The 16,898-nt window shown below is 44.0% G+C and overlaps 1 protein-coding gene across 3 annotated transcripts in view; it reads left to right on the plus strand.

Annotated features, from left to right (window-relative positions):
• The first annotated feature begins 16,488 nt into the window (after positions 1-16,488).
• The window catches only part of ABCG2 (ATP binding cassette subfamily G member 2 (Junior blood group)), a 49,063-nt gene continuing 48,653 nt past the window's right edge, over positions 16,489-16,898 (plus strand). For all 3 annotated transcript variants that reach the window (XM_033160617.1, XM_033160616.1, XM_033160618.1), the window contains exon 1: positions 16,489-16,687. In XM_033160617.1, coding sequence (XP_033016508.1) covers positions 16,506-16,687 — 182 coding nt within the window. In that variant the 5' untranslated portion in view covers positions 16,489-16,505. The remainder of the gene's footprint in view (positions 16,688-16,898) is intronic.

Below are 16,898 nucleotides of genomic sequence, written 5' to 3' on the forward strand. Positions count from 1 at the left end.
TGGCTGTGCTTTGCTTAGCCCGCTGGCACCAGGTTAACCACCGAAGCTGACTTTGGTTTTGGTTAGTCCAGTTCCGGAGAGAAAGGGATCTTGGTCTCGGGGCTAAGACTCCAAGCAGTGGAAGACAAAGAGCAAATACCATCAGCTGTGTGTAATGTCCTGTCCTTAAGTCCAATTTCTCATAAGCAGAATGCGGCTTTTACACTTGGGTTGAAGCCCATGTGTATTCCTCTGTTTGTGGGTTATTGGCCAGTTTATAATTGGAGAACCACACCATAACCCTCAAGGCAGAGGTGGACACAACACTAACAGGGATAGTGGCAATCGTCACATTCCTTCAGAAAGACGGAAGCAATGTAGGTTTTCTGTATTTATTTGTTTTTTCTTTAAATATACTAATACTAAGAAATCCCCCTTTTTTTAAAAAAAATTGCTTTTCAGGAGCTAAACTCTTTCAAAGAACATCTCTTGTTCTTCAGTTCCTTTTTAGATGTTCCTTCTCTTTCAGAGCCACTGAAAAATGCTGTCCGAGACGCACAGAGTTAACTTGGATGGGGACATGTTGCCCCGTGGGTGTTTAGGGTTTAATTGCACAACGGTTGAAGTTCCTAAGGGATTTCTCTCCCTCTTCCCAAGTTAGCAAGAAGCTGAGGATGCACTTTGGAAGGGAGATTTTTGCAAGGGAATGGGTAGGGTTATATTTGGACTTGCCACTCGTTTTAATCAGAATTTCACTTTAGAAGCAAATGCTGGAGGGAAGCAAAAGGTTTAAATGTAAGTAGAGTTTCTCCTGGAAATTCTACACTTCCCCACTTCAAATGTAACACGGGGGGACCAAGGGAACAATCGGCATTCCTTGGCAGGACTTCAATAGGTTGCATGCAATCGAGAAATTCCGCAGGCTAAGAATATGATCCGGAGTGTTGTGTCACAGAGACCATTCACACCTCTAGATCATGGGTAGCCAACATGGCAGCTGCAGGAATTGTGGATTACAGATCCCATAATCCTGACAATTGGCCATGCTGTCTTGGACTGCTGGAAGATGGAGCCCCAAAACACCTGCTATATACTGTCGGTACTGGAGGCTGTCAACAATAGTTCTTCATAGATACTTTGAACACAAATACTTGGAATTGAAAACAACCACCCCAAAACAGTAAGAGCTGTTTTCACAGTGGGGCGTTCTCCCCAGAAATGTGGTGGACTCTCCTTCATTGGAGGTTTTCTAGCAGAGGTTGAATGGCCTTCAGACATGGATGCTTTAGTTGAGATTTCCTGCATTGCAGAGGTTTGGACTATAGATGACCCTCGTGTTCCCTTCCGACTCTACAATTCTGTGATTCCATGAAAACCCGGAATGAAGCCGCTATAAAGTTACCTGGCACTGAAGTGCAGCAGTGCTGAGCTCTTTTAGCTGAACCCTGATCGCAATGTGAACCCGTGGACTTGCTGCTTGATGCCAGTACTAATTAGAGCCACACCTTTTGCATAAATCATTCCAGTTTCATTTCTGCGTAGCTGTTCATAAAGCTTCCTTTGGCCATGTAACTGTTGAAAATCACAAAGTACTTTGGAAACAGTGCCCTGGGTCCTGTTCTGTTGTTATCTTGTGTGTGTTCTACATATTTGTATATATGGTATATAGAGAGAAATGATATATCTACTTTATAAGTAAAAGAATATGTTAAAAATATTTGCATCCAGGGCTGTTTCGCTTAGTCGCTGCAATGGCACATATGAAAACCATTTCCCTCTTTGCTACTTCCCAGATTGTAGGGACCTTGGCTGAGAAAGGGCTAAAGTGTATGTCCCTATAGAGTCAGGGTGATGCATTATCCCATGTGAGGAGAACATTGACCTCTCTCTCAGTTTGGGTTTGTTGCCCTTGGAGATCTTGTTGTATAAAAACAGCAACTATTTTTTGTGCGCGTCCAGTTGATGCACAGCCGCTGAAGCGTGGGTCATTTGGGATCCGGAAGGGTGGGCTCATTCTCGCTCCATCGACATGCACGGGGGCCAGGAATGGAGAGCACACCCCCCCCACACACACACAAAATGGTCGCTGCCTGTCTCCAAATTTGGCTACCTAGTTCTGTGGCACTGTGTAAATCAGATGATCCCTCATTGGCTGGGATTGTTCCATTGGCTCAAATGCTGCATTAGAAGAAACACTGGTCACACAGTCCTAACGAAGCTTCTGCCACCAGCACTTAACAGTCTTCTAGCCCCACTAATGTGTACTGGCACGTCACAGAATAAATGCAATAGTAGCATTTCCCAAACTGCTTGCGCAGAAATAGCCACCAGTGGCTACCTGCAGAGAGGCATTGACAGTGCTGTATGCAAACTGCGTCCCAGGCTTAGTTGTGCGCCGTAAGAACTTTGCCTGTATTTTGCACAAAACCTGGAGCTTTGGTAAGCGAATGGGTGGTTGATTTGGTTACAAGGGATATGATCAAACTAAACCTTGACAGTGGGGAGCAAACTTAAGTATTCAACCAAACTGAATTAATAGGCGCTAGTTTTTAGGGTGGGTGAGTGGGTTTCTGGGGAATGGGGGAAGTTCAATTGCTTTTGATATTGCTAAACCATAGATCCTTTTTATCACGTTGCTGATTGTATTGGAGAGAGGGAGTTGGGAAGTTGCAGTGCCTCCCCAAAGGCAAGATGATAATGTAAGGAAATTCCTGGATATGTAGAGTGTGACTTGGCAGCTTCATGCACCGTAACTGACTTGTTGGAAGTACTGAAGTGCACTTGTGTAAATTGTGTTGTGTACTTTTTGCCTTGGCGAGAATGTAGGTATTTGAATGTTGATTGTTCAGGTTCTGGGTGGGAGGGGCATGCAAACTTGTTGGATGGTCCAAATGCAGGCTCCCCCCTGTTGCATTTTTGCAGAGGCTGTTGGCAGACCGTGGTTAACTTGTTTCCGCACTGGGGCTTAATGAGAAACGCAGCGACCCCCTTGCTCTCTGTCAGGAATGTCTGCCGAAGGCAACACCACGGTCTGCCAGCATGTATGTTTAAAAAAACAACAGCAGTGTCTACGATAATTGAAGTTTTGTAATGGTCGCTATGGTTGGGTGTGCACATTTCTGTTGTGGATTCTGTGGCCCGGCTGCTGCATCATTTTGAAACAGTTGCTTTGTTTAAAATAAAATAAAATAAAATAAAATATAGAAGCAGGTTGGAGATGGAAGAGTATTTTAATAAACAGCTTGCTCCTAAAGAAATTTGCCTCCTTTCTTTTTCTTCACCTGCATGTCCTTTGATTCGAATTACAAGGAATGGTAGGGTTTTTCTGGAACATTGCCATCCGGGAGTTGGGCTGGTGTGTTCATTGGACCTTTCAGGGAAAGACAAAACAGCCTATACAAGTTCCAGGATAATGCATTCACGTGTCTTTTTAGGGTGCCAAGCAATGGGTGGCAGGCACAGTTGGTTGTAGGTTATTGTAGGCCTTTGGTTACTTTCCCTTCGAGCTGCCAGAATGGAAGACATCCTTGTGAAATGGAAGCTAATAACATCATGTAGGCCAGTATGAGCCAGTATCATTCCCAGGGTACTTGTGTGCTTGGAATAAAGCTCTGACGGCTTCTTTGCGATGCTGAGTGGAAGATTTCCCAAACATCTTGCCAGGGAGGGTGCCATATCTTAGTTGTGGAGCATGCAGAAATCTCCAGTTAAACAAGATCGGTGGAATCTGCCCCTTGCCTGAAGTCTTCATGATCTGCTTGGGAGATTTATAGAAAATTCTCGACTTTTATTTATTAGATTTATATACTGCCTTTCATCATAAGATCTCAGGGTGGTTCGCGGAATAAAATACAGGATAAAAACAAGTAGAACAAAACAGCAAAACAATACCCCCCCATCCCACAGACACAATTAAAATGCTGTAGAATATCAATCAGCCCAAGTCCTGGCTGAAGAGGAACGTTTTTGTCTGGCTCCTAAAAATATATAATGAAGGCCCCAGGTGAACCTCCCTGGGGAGAGCATTCCACAAACAGGGAGCCATTACAGGAAAATGGCCTGTTCTCGTGTTGCCACCCTCTGGACCTCACATAGAGGAGACACACGAAGAAAGGCCTCACAGGATGAACGCAGTCTGGGACAATTTATATGGGGAGAGAGGCAGTCCTTCAGGCTAGGTGGACCAAGTCAAACGATTGGCTGAACTCTGTTCCTATGACACTGGATACTTCTTGAGTAAACTATGTGTGTCTTCAGTTAACAAATCCTTTCGGGAAAGTCTGGCAGAGCTGTGCAAGTTTCAGCCTGGAGGAGAAGAGAAGACAGAATATGCACACAGTCTTTTAGGCAAGAGGATCCGTTACCTAGAGGGGTGGTAGGTTGAATAGCTGAGGCAAATAGCCGAGTCCATTACGAGTCTCAGCAGTAAATGTTATACTGGATGTTTAACCGCAAATCCCTTGCCAGGATTTTTTTTTTCTGCAGCAGCCAGAAGTGTCCACCAAATGGGCCTGTAATTGAAGCCAACAGTCTTCAAAAGCATGTCATGGTGACCTGAATCACCCGTGGGATGCAGCCAGGGAAATGGGCTGCACTTCATTGCTTTCGGAATGAACTCAAGTTTATGCAACGTGGGTTTCAGGAGTTGCAGTGAAAAGTTCAGACCAACGGCATTGGCACGGAAGCCAAATTGCTCTTGCTCTCGTCGCAGGTGCAGTGACCCTTATATGGATCTGTATCCTTTCCAAAATGCTCCTGTCAGAAGACACCACTGGCTATGACACACTTGGAAAAGCACCTGCCCTGTCATGTCACACATGTACTTTAGTAAGGCGGTTTTTTTCCAGGCAAGGCTGAAGGCAATAATATCTTTCAATGTGGATTTATTGGCTGAACTTGAATAAGGGGCATTATTTGCCGCGAGTGCATAAGGGATATGTTGCTTCTGTTGTAGAAGTGCAAAATATCAAAGCACAGGCATATAATAATTGTTGTCTACTCATCTCCTTGATATACTTTTTGACTGAAAAGGAAACCCACGACAAAGTTCTGGACGTTCAAAGACATACTGGGGGGGGGGAGGGAGTGATTTTCTTAATGTTTAATCCACTTAACTTTCCTGTAACACATTGGCGAGAATTGGTTTTTCAAAGCCATGCTATTTGAGTTATGGTTTTGGGTTACTTACATTACAGGTGGTAAAGGTAAAGGTAAAGGACCGCTGACAGTTAAGTCCAGTCGCAAACGAGTCTGGGGTTGCGGTGCTCATCTCGCTTTACAGGCCGAGGGAGACGGCGTTTGTCCGCAGTTTTTCTGGGTCATGTGGCCAGCATGACTAAGCCGCTTCTGGCGCAATGGAACACTGACACCAGAGCAGCGCACAGAAACGCCGTTTACCTTCCCGCTGGAGCAGTACCTATTTATCTACTTGCACTTTTGGCGTGCTTTCGAACTGCTAGGATGGCAGGAGCTGGGACGGAGCAACTGGAGCTCACTCCGTCGTGGGGATTCGAACCGCCAACCTTTTGATCGGCAAGCCCTAGGCTCAGTGGTTTAGACCACAGCGCCATCCGCGTCCCTATTACAGGTGCTAGGCATGGGGAAAATGAGAAGTTGATCCCGTTCGCTATTTGTAAAGTTAGCTTTTCCAAAGGTGTTTGCAAAGTTTCACATTGAGACATTTGCAGTTCAGTAGAAGAACAGCTTGGGTGATCCAAATATCAGGTTCATCCTCGCACACCACACTTGTCCATTCATTGTCTTTTTGCACACACTGTCCATTAGTAAGTATATGTAGATACACAATTTGCACTGGACTTAAAACAAAACAAAACCTCCCATTCACTCCAGTGGGAGGTTTTTCCTCATGCAAACTGCAGATGCAGAGGGCCTGATCAGAATCAAAACTCTTAACACAGGTGGGCTTTACACCTTTGCTTAAAAATTTAAGCATTTCCATTTTCACAGAAACACCCATGGTTCTTAATGTTATTAACAACAATAACATTTAAAAAATACCACGGCCCATTGGTATGAGGCGGTTTCCTATGTTCCTATGATTTGGGCAAGGCTTCATGGGCCTCATCCTTACTGAGGTAAGATGGTCAACCTGCATTTGGGCTACACCACTGGACTGCAGGAAGGCCCTCACATGAAGGAATACAAAATAAAGGTAAAGGGACCCCTGACCATTAGGTCCAGTTGCGGACGACTGGGGTTGCGGCGCTCATCTCGCTTTATGGGCTGAGGGAACCGGCGTACAGCTTCCAGGTCATGTGGCTAGCATGACTACGCTGCTTCTGGCGAACCAGAGCAGCACACAGAAATGCCGTTTACCTTCCCACCGGAGTGGTACCTATTTATCTACTTGCACTTTGACGTGCTTTCTAACTGCTAGGTTGGCAGGAGCAGGGACCGAGCAACGGGAGTCACGCCATTGTGGGGATTCGAACTGCCAACCTGCAGTGGTTTAACCTGCAGCGCCACCCGCATCCCTACAAAATACAAACAGATAAATAAAACATGGCATGTTGAAACTCCTTTCAGGAAAAAGGCTATGCTTGAACTTCCTCCTTAGCATCTAATTTCCTATGTGGAGAGATATTTTTGTATGGAGGGGGCTTCAGGTACTTTGGATACTTAAGATATGACTTTTTAAAAATGCAGGACTTTTTTCTGACTAAAACGGCTCCTTGAAACTGCATCGTGCCATGTGAGGAACAAAAATATTGGAGCGAGCACCCTTGTTTCCATATAAATAATAGCCCACAAGGGTTTTATTTTGGGTAAACAGACTGCTTAGTAAAATACCAAATCCTAAAACAACCCATATACTCGGAGCACGGCAGAAGTGAGAGGAAAAAGAGAAGTCTCGAATGTAAGAATATTTTTATTTGTTTGCATACAAGTGCTTGTATTGTTGTGTGCACTTTAGGGAAAAGGGACTGTGGCTCTGTGGTAAAGAAGCATCTGCTGTGCACACTCTCCATGCTCATAAGTGCACTGGCCTGGGTCATGTGAGCCGGCAGGGAAAAGCTGGAAGACAGATAACCATATCCTAAGCACTGGAGAGCTGGAACAGATGGCCCTTCCCTCTGGGCATTGACAAGCATTCCTCTCAGAATACTCTTTCTATCTTGCTCCTACACAGCAGCCGAACAGAGCCAAATGCAAACAGACCAGTGCTTCACCAGCAGGGACTCTTAAGTATACTTATCTGACTGTCAACACTATGCTCAGCCACCACTGAGGGAGGTGAGGGCTCTCCTGTCCAGTCAGAGCTTTTGCCGCCTGCCCTGTCTCTTTCCTCCATCGCAAGCTTCCTGTGCCAAACAAATACGGCTGCCTCAAGCCAAAATATACCGGTACTTGACAGGAGGAATGATGGAGAACATTTCTCCACATTAGCACGCATGGGCCTTTATTCTTTTTTTTAAAAAAAGAAATCCATAGGATTCCTTTAAACTTTTTATTAGAGTAAAGGGAAAGGGGTGTATTTGGTAATTCATCTAATTATTATTTATTACAGGCAACTCCCAATTTATGCGGGGGTTACGTTCCAAGGCGCCGTGTGTTAAGTGAAATTGTGTACAGCTGAAACACCACTGAAAAGGCCAAATCCAGACCGTGATCAACTCCTGCCCAGAAACCAATGTCCCCACTGTGGAAGGACGTGTGGATCCAGAATTGGCCTCCACAGTCACTTACAGACTCATTGTTAAAACCATGTTTATGGAAGACAATCTTACTCGGCTACGAGTGATCGCAGAAGAAGAAGAAGAAGAAGAAGAGAGAAGAAGAAGAAGAAGAAGAAGAAGAAGAAGAAGAAGATTATTATTATTATTATTATTATTATTATTATTATTATTTATTAAAAGGGAGGCTTAGCTTTTCATTCACATGGGTATAGCTCCCTCCAGTAGGAAACATACCTTCTCTTGTGCTCAGGATCTGTACTAAGCAATAGTGTAGAAGGGAGGGGAAAACCCATCCCTTGTTCATACAGTAGTTCTCATGATACAGCACAATAATCTTTCAACGCTCAGCATATAGAATAGATGCTTCCATCTAGCGGCTATAATGGGAACTGGGAATTTTGAGTTTCAGTCTTCAGCAGCAGAAGGCAACGATAACATCCGGCTTTCCAAGTCTGGTGAGGGTCTCATGCCCTGTGTATACACTGGGTGGTATTCAACTCAGTGTTACTCAGAGTAGACCAACCAATGAAATGAAAGGGCCTAAGTTAGCCATGCAGATTAATTTTTAAAAAGTTTATATATTTTTCAAATTTATACATTTCATTGATTTACAATCAATTTAACATTTCAAAGCTTCCTTCCCCCTCTTTCTGCGGTTCCTTAAATTTATTTTTTTAATATCTTCTGCCTATCCAAATTCATTTAATTTGCTCATTTAATTATCTACTTTAATTACAAAACTCTTATGTAACTGCAGGTTATTACAATAATCCTGCCAATTTTTTTTATCTGTTTGCAATTTATCTGTAAATATTCAATAAACCATTTCCATTCTTTTATCTTGATTTCTCATTATTCCGGTGAGTTTCGCCATTTCTGCATCTTCCATAAGTTTTTGTATCCATTCTTCCTTTGCTGGGACTTCTGCTTCTTTCCATTTTGGGGCGAGTAGCATTCTTGTTGTAAGTAGTAGCATACATAACTAAATTTCTATACATTCAGGCAGTTCTGTCCCTATAATTCCTAAAAAAACATATGTTATAAGAAAAATACTGCTCCCTTTCCCTTATGGGGTATCTAATATCCATATAGAGTCCTTAAGTAGGTTCTCTATCGGTAGGAGAAAATAACAGAGGCCAACCAGAGAATATTCAGAAGCAAGGCAGCTAGTAAGCCTGATCTTTATTAACTGTTGCAATAGGGAGCTCACAACCACCACGCAGTAGGCAGGAGGGACCCAGAACAATGGTGCACTGTGCAAGCCCTAATATAGACTTTTGAAGTTGCTCACTCTTTAGCCAGGGACGCGGGTGGCGCTGTGGGTTAAACCACAGAGCCTAGGGCTTGCAGATCACAAGTCGGCGGTTTGAATCCCCGCAACGGGGTGAGCTCCTGTTGCTCAGTCCCTGCTCCTGCCAACCTAGCAGTTTGAAAGCACGTCAAAAGCGCAAATAGATAAATAGGTACCACTCTGGCGGGAAGGTAAACAGCGTTTCCGTGTGCTGCTCTGGTTCGCCAGAAGCGGCTTAGTCATGCTGGCCACATGACCCGGAAGCTGTACGCCGGCTCCCTCGGCCAATAAAGCGAGATGAGCGCCGCAACCCCAGAGTTGTCCGTGACTGAACCTAATGGTCAGGGGTCCTTTTACCTTACCCTTTAGCCAGAGACATCTCCCCCCCCCAAAAAAAAAAACACCACACACACACACACACACACACACACACACACACACACACCAAGCATACATCACAGAAGGAGGCAGACTGCAGCAGAAATACATCACAAGGGGCAGTCTACAATACAAATCCTGTCTGGCAGATACTGATAATGGTCACTTGATTGCTCCCCCTGGGCAGCCTGGCCAATCCTCTTGAGATGCTAAATAGCTCACCTATTCATACATCCTTAAGACAGGTAAGCAAAAGACAATGGAGAGTCTTTCCCATTTCCTTCCGCCTTGCAGAGAAATATTTGAAGTCAATTTGGGAGAGTCAAAATGGTTTCAGGATTGCTCCTGTACTATTCAGACACATGGTTCATATACATATGTATGTGTTTGCCTTGTAGATTTATGAACATATGATTTTTATATATGAGAGCTTAGAATTCCTATAACACCTAATTTCTGTATTTCTGCTCTGATTAAAACTCAGCTGAATACCAGCCACTATACCTTGGAAACTAATGAGTCGTTATGTGCCCAAAAGGTACTTAGGCCTAATCTACTCAATACCTCTGAAGCACATTTAAAGTACATTATTTCCAGCAAAGCATTATGGGTGCTGTAGTTTACACCTCATTGTTGTTGTTGTTCAGTCATTCAGTCGTGTCCGACTCTTCGTGACCCCATGGACCAGAGCACGCCAGGCACCCCTATCCTTCACTGCCTCCCACAGTTTGGCCAAACTCATGCTAGTCGCTTCGAGAACACTGTCCAACCATCTCATCCTCTGTCGTCCCCTTCTCCTTGTGCCCTCCATCTTTCCCAACATCAGGGTCTTTTCTAGGGAGTCTTATCTTCTCATGAGGTGGCCAAAGTACTGGAGCCTCAACTTCAGGATCTGTCCTTCTAGTGAGTACTCAGGGATGATTTCTTTAAGAATGGATAGGTTTGATCTTCTTGCAGTCCATGGGACTCTCAAGAGTCTCCTCCAGCACCATAATTCAAAAGCATCAATTCTTTGGCGATCAGCCTTCTTTATGGTCCAGCTCTCACTTCCATACATTACTACTGGAAAAACCATAGCTTTAACTGTACGGACCTTTGTCGGCAAGGTGATGTCTCTGCTTTTGAGATGCTGTCTAGGTTTGTCATTGCTTTCCTCCCAGGAAGCAGGCGTCTTCTAATTTCGTGACTGCTGTCACCATCTGCAGTGATCATGAAGCCCAAGAAAGTAAAATCTCTCACTTCCTCCATTTCTTCCCCTTCTGTTTGCCAGGAGGTGATGGGACCAGTGGCCATGATCTTGGTTTTTTTGATGTTGAGCTTCAGACCATAGTTTGCACTCTCCTCTTTCACCATCATTAAAAGGTTATTTAATTACACCTCATAGCTTCTGCAAATCTCCCCTCTCACCTCCCACAACTCACCATGTTGTAGCTGCATCTGCTGTAGGTATCCCTCTCACAGACATGGTGGACCTTGATGGCTGGTCACCACTGGAGTTCATGGCGTGAAATGATGAAGGTAGCTGATTGGGGCATTTTTGTGATTTCCACCCGGACACTGTTTCTGACAGCTGTCACATCAGTGGTGATAAAAACTTCCAGCCTAAGCTTCTGCGTGTATATTGGAAGCAAGTCTGGGATAGCTCAGCTGGTAGAACATGAGAGTCATGGGTCAATCCCAACATTGGGCAAAAGATCTCTGCATTGCAGGGGGTTGGACTAGATGACCCTTGTGACCCTTCTGGCTCTATGATTCTATGTCCCACTGTGATCAAGAGGCTTTATTCCCTAGAGCAACCTTCCCTACCTGGTGCCTTCCAGATGTTTTGGATACAAGTCTCATTGTCCTGCCAATCTAAGGGCTTGCCCTTATCACTTAACCTATTGCCCTACTCTTTCCCGCATAAGTTCTGTGTCTGGACAGGTTGGGGTTTTGTTTTTTGTTTGCCTCTGAACTTTCCCACCCCCATCCCCTATTGAGCATTCAATTGTAGCAAGCACCAATTCGGGTTGTCTGCAGATTGCCATTTGCTCCGACTGAGCTTTAGAGAGTGGGTTTTTGCGGGGGGAAGCTCCGGAGTGAAAGGGAAAACGGGCCCTCGGACATGGAGCTTTAAAGTGTGGACTGTGCGTGGAAAGAGTGTAGGAAAGGAAGTGTGGATAAGCCCTAAGTCTATAAAACATTTTACACCAGCTGCAGCTTCTGAACACTCTTCAAGGGCAGCCCCATGCAGAACACATTGTGATAATCCAAATGGGAAGTGACTTTGGCATGACTCAGGCTAGCTGGTACATAGCCATTCATCCTCATCACGACACTCAGATGTTTTTCTTACTCATTGCTAACCCATGTTCACTTTCATAAGACACTCAGTCCCCCCCCCCCAGTGAGTGTTATGGATTAAGCTGCAGTCCTGGGAGCAGTTCCAACTGAACTCATTGGAGCTTACTTCTGAGTAGACATGTGTAATACAGTGGTACCTCTGGTTACAAACTTAAGTCATTCCAGAGGTCCATTCTTAACCCGAGGCGCGCTTTAACTAATGGGCCTATCACCGCCACGCGACTTCCACTCGCATCCCGGGGCAAAGTTTGCAACAAGGAGCATTTACTTCTGGGTTAGCGGAGCTCGTTACCTGAAGCGTTCGTAAGGAGGACGGTATGTAACGCGAGGTTCCACTGTACAGTATTGCACTGTAAGGCGTCACCAATCTCTTAAAAGAACTTATACTAAATAGTGTACCCTTATATGATTCTATACCTCCTATGTTAGGCTGGCCTACTTTTAAGAGCAGTATCTTGGCTTCAAATCTTATGCTTTATATGAAATTAGCATTTCATATAATGCAAATTGGTTGGAACTCAGAATAGTTATCATAGCTCAGTCATGCCTTCGGAGGGAAAAAGCCGTTACATAAATGAAACTGGAATAACTATTACTAATTCCATGAAGTACTCATAACCGAGGAGGGGATTTTATTATGTTCAAAACAATATGAGAACCAAAACATATTCATTCTTCAAAATTCACACTTCTCTGAATTTTGCAATCTAGTTCTCCAACCAATGTTTGCAGAAAGGCATATGTCAGGGGTAAATGTGCATTAAATGATGATAGTGAAGCTAACATGCAAAAAAGCATGATGTCATGAGAAATTGCTTGCACAAGTTTGCACAAATTTGTGACATTAGGGGGAAATTGCCTGTGATGTGGGACTGCAATTCCCATCATCCATGCTGGCTGAGAGTTGTAGTTTTGCACATTCTGGAGGCCAGAGGCCTAGTTCATTTACTCCCATATGTTCCGGGTTCTGTAAATCCTATAATCGGCACAGACTCTTTGGGATTTCAAAATTCCTTATTCATATGGTCCTGGTCCTCTTACCTGCTCTGGGACACCCTGCTAGGTCCTCCTGCTGCTTATGCACATGCATGGAGGAACGCTGGGATCTGTTGTTTTGAGAGGGCATGCCACTCTTCTCTCTCAAACCACAAACTCTATCTTGTAGAACAGGGGTTGGCAAACTACCTGGCCTCGGGCCGGTTCCTCCGGCGCCGATCGCCCAGAGGGCGGGGGAGCATGCGCCCTTATGCACGTGCACTTGCTTTTCCCAGCGCACTTCTGGCGTGGCGCTGGAATAGCTTGTGCACATGTGCAAGCGTCATTTCCGGCGCACTTCTGGTGCGGCGCGGTGCTGGAAATAGCTTGTGCGCATGCGCACGGGCCTCCACAGACCCGGAAGTGTGCCGGAAATGAAGCAGCCATGCCATGCCACGTCGGTAAGAGCGGGTGACGGGGGCCGGATAATTGGCTTGTGCAGGTTGTATGAGGCCCGCGGGCCTTAGTTGGCAACCGCTGTTGTAGAAACTCCGTTGTAGCATTTGGGGAACACCAGCTCACTGTTCAAAGCATTGCTTATTTTCATCTGCTTCTGTTGGGCTCTAGCCCAATCACATGGGATCTGGGAACAGAGATGCAGGGAAAGAAGGCTGCATAAGCATCCTCAAGGAAGATGGTTATACATTTAGCCTTAATTTGCCCTTCACAGTTGCTGCCTTCCAGCCTGAGGACCTTCAGGTCATGTCTTGCTTGGGTCCTCCTGGCTTAGCAACAGGATGGAATCGGGTGTGTGTTATTGAATACCAATAAGTTATTCCACGCATCCTGGGCTACTCCTGCGGCACTGTCAGCTCTCAGATAAGAGAAAGTTTGCCTCTGAGCTCGCCCTTCCCTAAGCAAGCCTTTCACCCCTCCCTTAATTGCAGCTGGAAAGGGGAGGGGTGAGCTGCCTCCTTTACAAGGCCCTGCAATAGGACTTGCCTGGGAGAGAGAGAGGAAGTGGAAGAACCTAGCTGGCTCTGTGGATTAGCACTTTATGCCACAGAAAGTGGTCCCTTGGGTGTCCCAGTCAGGGGGAAGACTTTGTCTTCTTGCAAGCTGTTCAAAAGACTAAAATTGAAGCCTCACCGGACAGCGTTTCTTCAACCTGCTCCAGCTTTTAATATCCTTATCTGCTGCTGCCTCTTACGCACAGAAGGTAAGTCCCAGAGTTGACTTCTGAGAACTGTTCTCCAGCTTTCTCCCCCCCACTTTTTAAAGTGGGGCTTTTCCCCCTCAAGCACACCATGGGTGAAGAAGGGAGAATACTACTATGCGCTATAGTTACACGACCAAACAGAACTGGTGTGTTCACAGCTGATAGCATGGCAGAAATTGGGGCGATTTGGACCTGTTGCCTATTGCCTATGTCGATTATTCCGACAGAAAGGTAGTTTTTCATCTGAGAACGGGATTCACAGATTGAGGTTAAAAGGAAACCGAGACTTAAAACCCGGAAAGTGGCTAATACAGGAGGGATCCACTAGGTTACTCAGAATGACGGGAATATATAATTGGGTGCAAATGGGTGTAATTGGGCAGAAAGAGGCAGAAACAGAAGTCCTGGTGATTGAAACCTATTCAGCACTAATACGAGCATTAGATGGATTTTGAATTTTTAAAATCTTGACTGCAAATGCCCCTGTGTTAGGGGACTAACAAATAGAATCATAACAGCAACTCTTGAATTGTTGATTCACAGTTCTTCAAAAAATATGTGAGCCAACAACAGCCATCCTTCAAAATCTGCAGTTCTTTGAATTTTTTGGTGCACTTGTTCAACCAACCAAGAACATATTACATGTAGGGTAAAATGTGCATAGAAATGCGTATGCTGCTGACATCGGCAAAGAGAAATGCATTATGTTGCTGTAAATTCCTTGCAAAATGTGCACAGTAGGCAAAATTGCTTTAAAATTGTACTTTAAGAGAAATGCACACTAAAACGCTGATTATTTTTGGTGAGGACTTTTCACATGAGAAATATGACAAATTTAACTTAAGAGTGGGAGAATCAGAGAAACAGAAATCAACAGGATTTGCCTATCCTTTTAAGTACAGGGAGCATTAGTCTGTTTTTTTTTTTTTTAATGGAGTGATCCCACTTTCTTTAAAGTCAGAAAGAATTCAACAACTTCCCTGGGAGACAATCAGCGCTTACCTAACGTATCTTAAAAATAAAATCAATGGGAGGCGGCTAAGTCGCATAAGAGATATGATTCCCCCTGCTCCCCTGAAGTAGTTTAAGAGGTTTTTTTTGGCTAAATTACATCTGGTATAATGTGGGGAAAACAACTTGAATTTTCTTGGGAATGTAGGGCTGCGCTCTCTCTCTCTGTATATATATTTCTTGCTTAAATAATATGGACACTAAAGTGTAGATTAAACTAGTTAACAGGAGTGTCATTTAAATGAGCTTTTGCATTTTTAAAAAGTTGGTAATTCAAACATAAACATTTCAGGGACATTAAATGTATATTGAATTTGAAAATGACCCGTCTGTTTCCAATTCCCCGTAAACAACATTCAAAAGTAACACACACAAAACTAACAGCAGTGCTCATGAACTGCTTGTAAGACTTCCTAAAGGAAACTGTTTGGCTGCTGTGAGAAGACAATGATAGATTTGATGGGCCTTTGGGCTGATTTTTTCTCTAATTTTTTTTCTCTGAGCCACACTTTCGGAATAAAAATTTGCTCGCCACACCAATTTTTTTTTTATTGATAAGAAATACATGGAAAAACAGAAACAAACAGCTCTTAGCAGTTCTTGATTTATAACATAGAACACAACTACATTGTAATAAGATTGTGGGACACCCAGGAAGCATAAACGATTATTTTTGTACTGTTTCTTTGTTTGCTCTTGAATCTTCCTGCCACGCTTGCCATACACTCCTGCTGCACTATTTGAGAACAACATCCTATGCATGTTGACTCACATGTAAGTCCCACTGTTTTCAACGGGGCTTTCTCCCAGGAAAGTGTGCACAAGATTTCAGTCTGAAAAGCATTCTTAGTATTATTTGAGAAAACTCCATTTAGCATTGCTCCCCCCCACCCCCCAATATTACATCCAAAATGTATCTGTAGTTTGGGCAGATGTAGCAGTCTTTAATAGGCCATTTAAAATACCTGAGAACAGGACCTGTCCTGTCCTGCCTGCTGCTTCTGTATATTTTTAAAGGGAGAGGTGCTATATGCTATTGAAATCTGATGTGCTATATGCGCACATCATTCTTCTGGATACAGTGGTACCTCGGCTTACAGATGCTTCAGGTTACAGGCGCTTCAGGTTACAGACTCCGCTAACCCAGAAATAGTACCTCGGGTTACTAACTTCATGTTGCAGACTGGCAAGACTATAATTATTACATCTATGCTTGACTTTTGTCTGCCTTGGGACCTTGATCTGTATTATGTGGATCTCATGATACATATTGACACATGTTGATGTCATATATTTACAGTTGAATAGTTGTACCCATCTATTATTGAGTTCTATATTATATCTGTTTATATGTACAAATGATGAAAATTGAGATTACTTTAGCAGCCGGTTACGATCTTTGTGTGTTTGGTATTCTGTTACCATGCAGCAAAATATAGTTACTCTTTAGGATTTGTTATTTCCAGTAAAACAACAGAAGCAGAAAAACATTCTCCTGAATAAAGAATTTAAAAGTCTGTTAATGGGGAGCAACTTGGAGCCACCTGAATTTTATTGCTTATATTGTCTGTGTTCATCTTGTGGTTCACAGGGATAAAGCTCCTCCAGAAAGATGGCTCAGAACCCACAAGTTGGCATCCCCATGTCTGAGACCAGTACAAATGGCCTCCCAGGCAAGAAGCAGATGAAAGCCAGCACAGTCAGTTTTCACAACATCTGGTACAGAGTGAAGACAAAGTCTGGCTTCATAGGTTGCCGAAAAACAGTTGAGAAAGACATTCTGAGAGACATCAAGTATGTATTCCTCATCCAGACTGTGCACTCACTTTCCATATGTATGTGGTGTGTGTACTTTGAGAGTGTCCCCTGTGTTTCTCCTACATTATCTTAGTATCCTTACAACAGCACTGTTATGCAGGCCAGTATTATTATCCCCATGTTACAGATCAAGGGCAGTGCCTAAAGCCACTGAGTTTATGAAGGATGAGTGCTAAATATTCTGATA

The sequence above is a fragment of the Lacerta agilis genome, chromosome 9 (genome assembly GCF_009819535.1).
Source record: "Lacerta agilis isolate rLacAgi1 chromosome 9, rLacAgi1.pri, whole genome shotgun sequence".
Lineage (NCBI taxonomy): Eukaryota > Metazoa > Chordata > Lepidosauria > Squamata > Lacertidae > Lacerta > Lacerta agilis.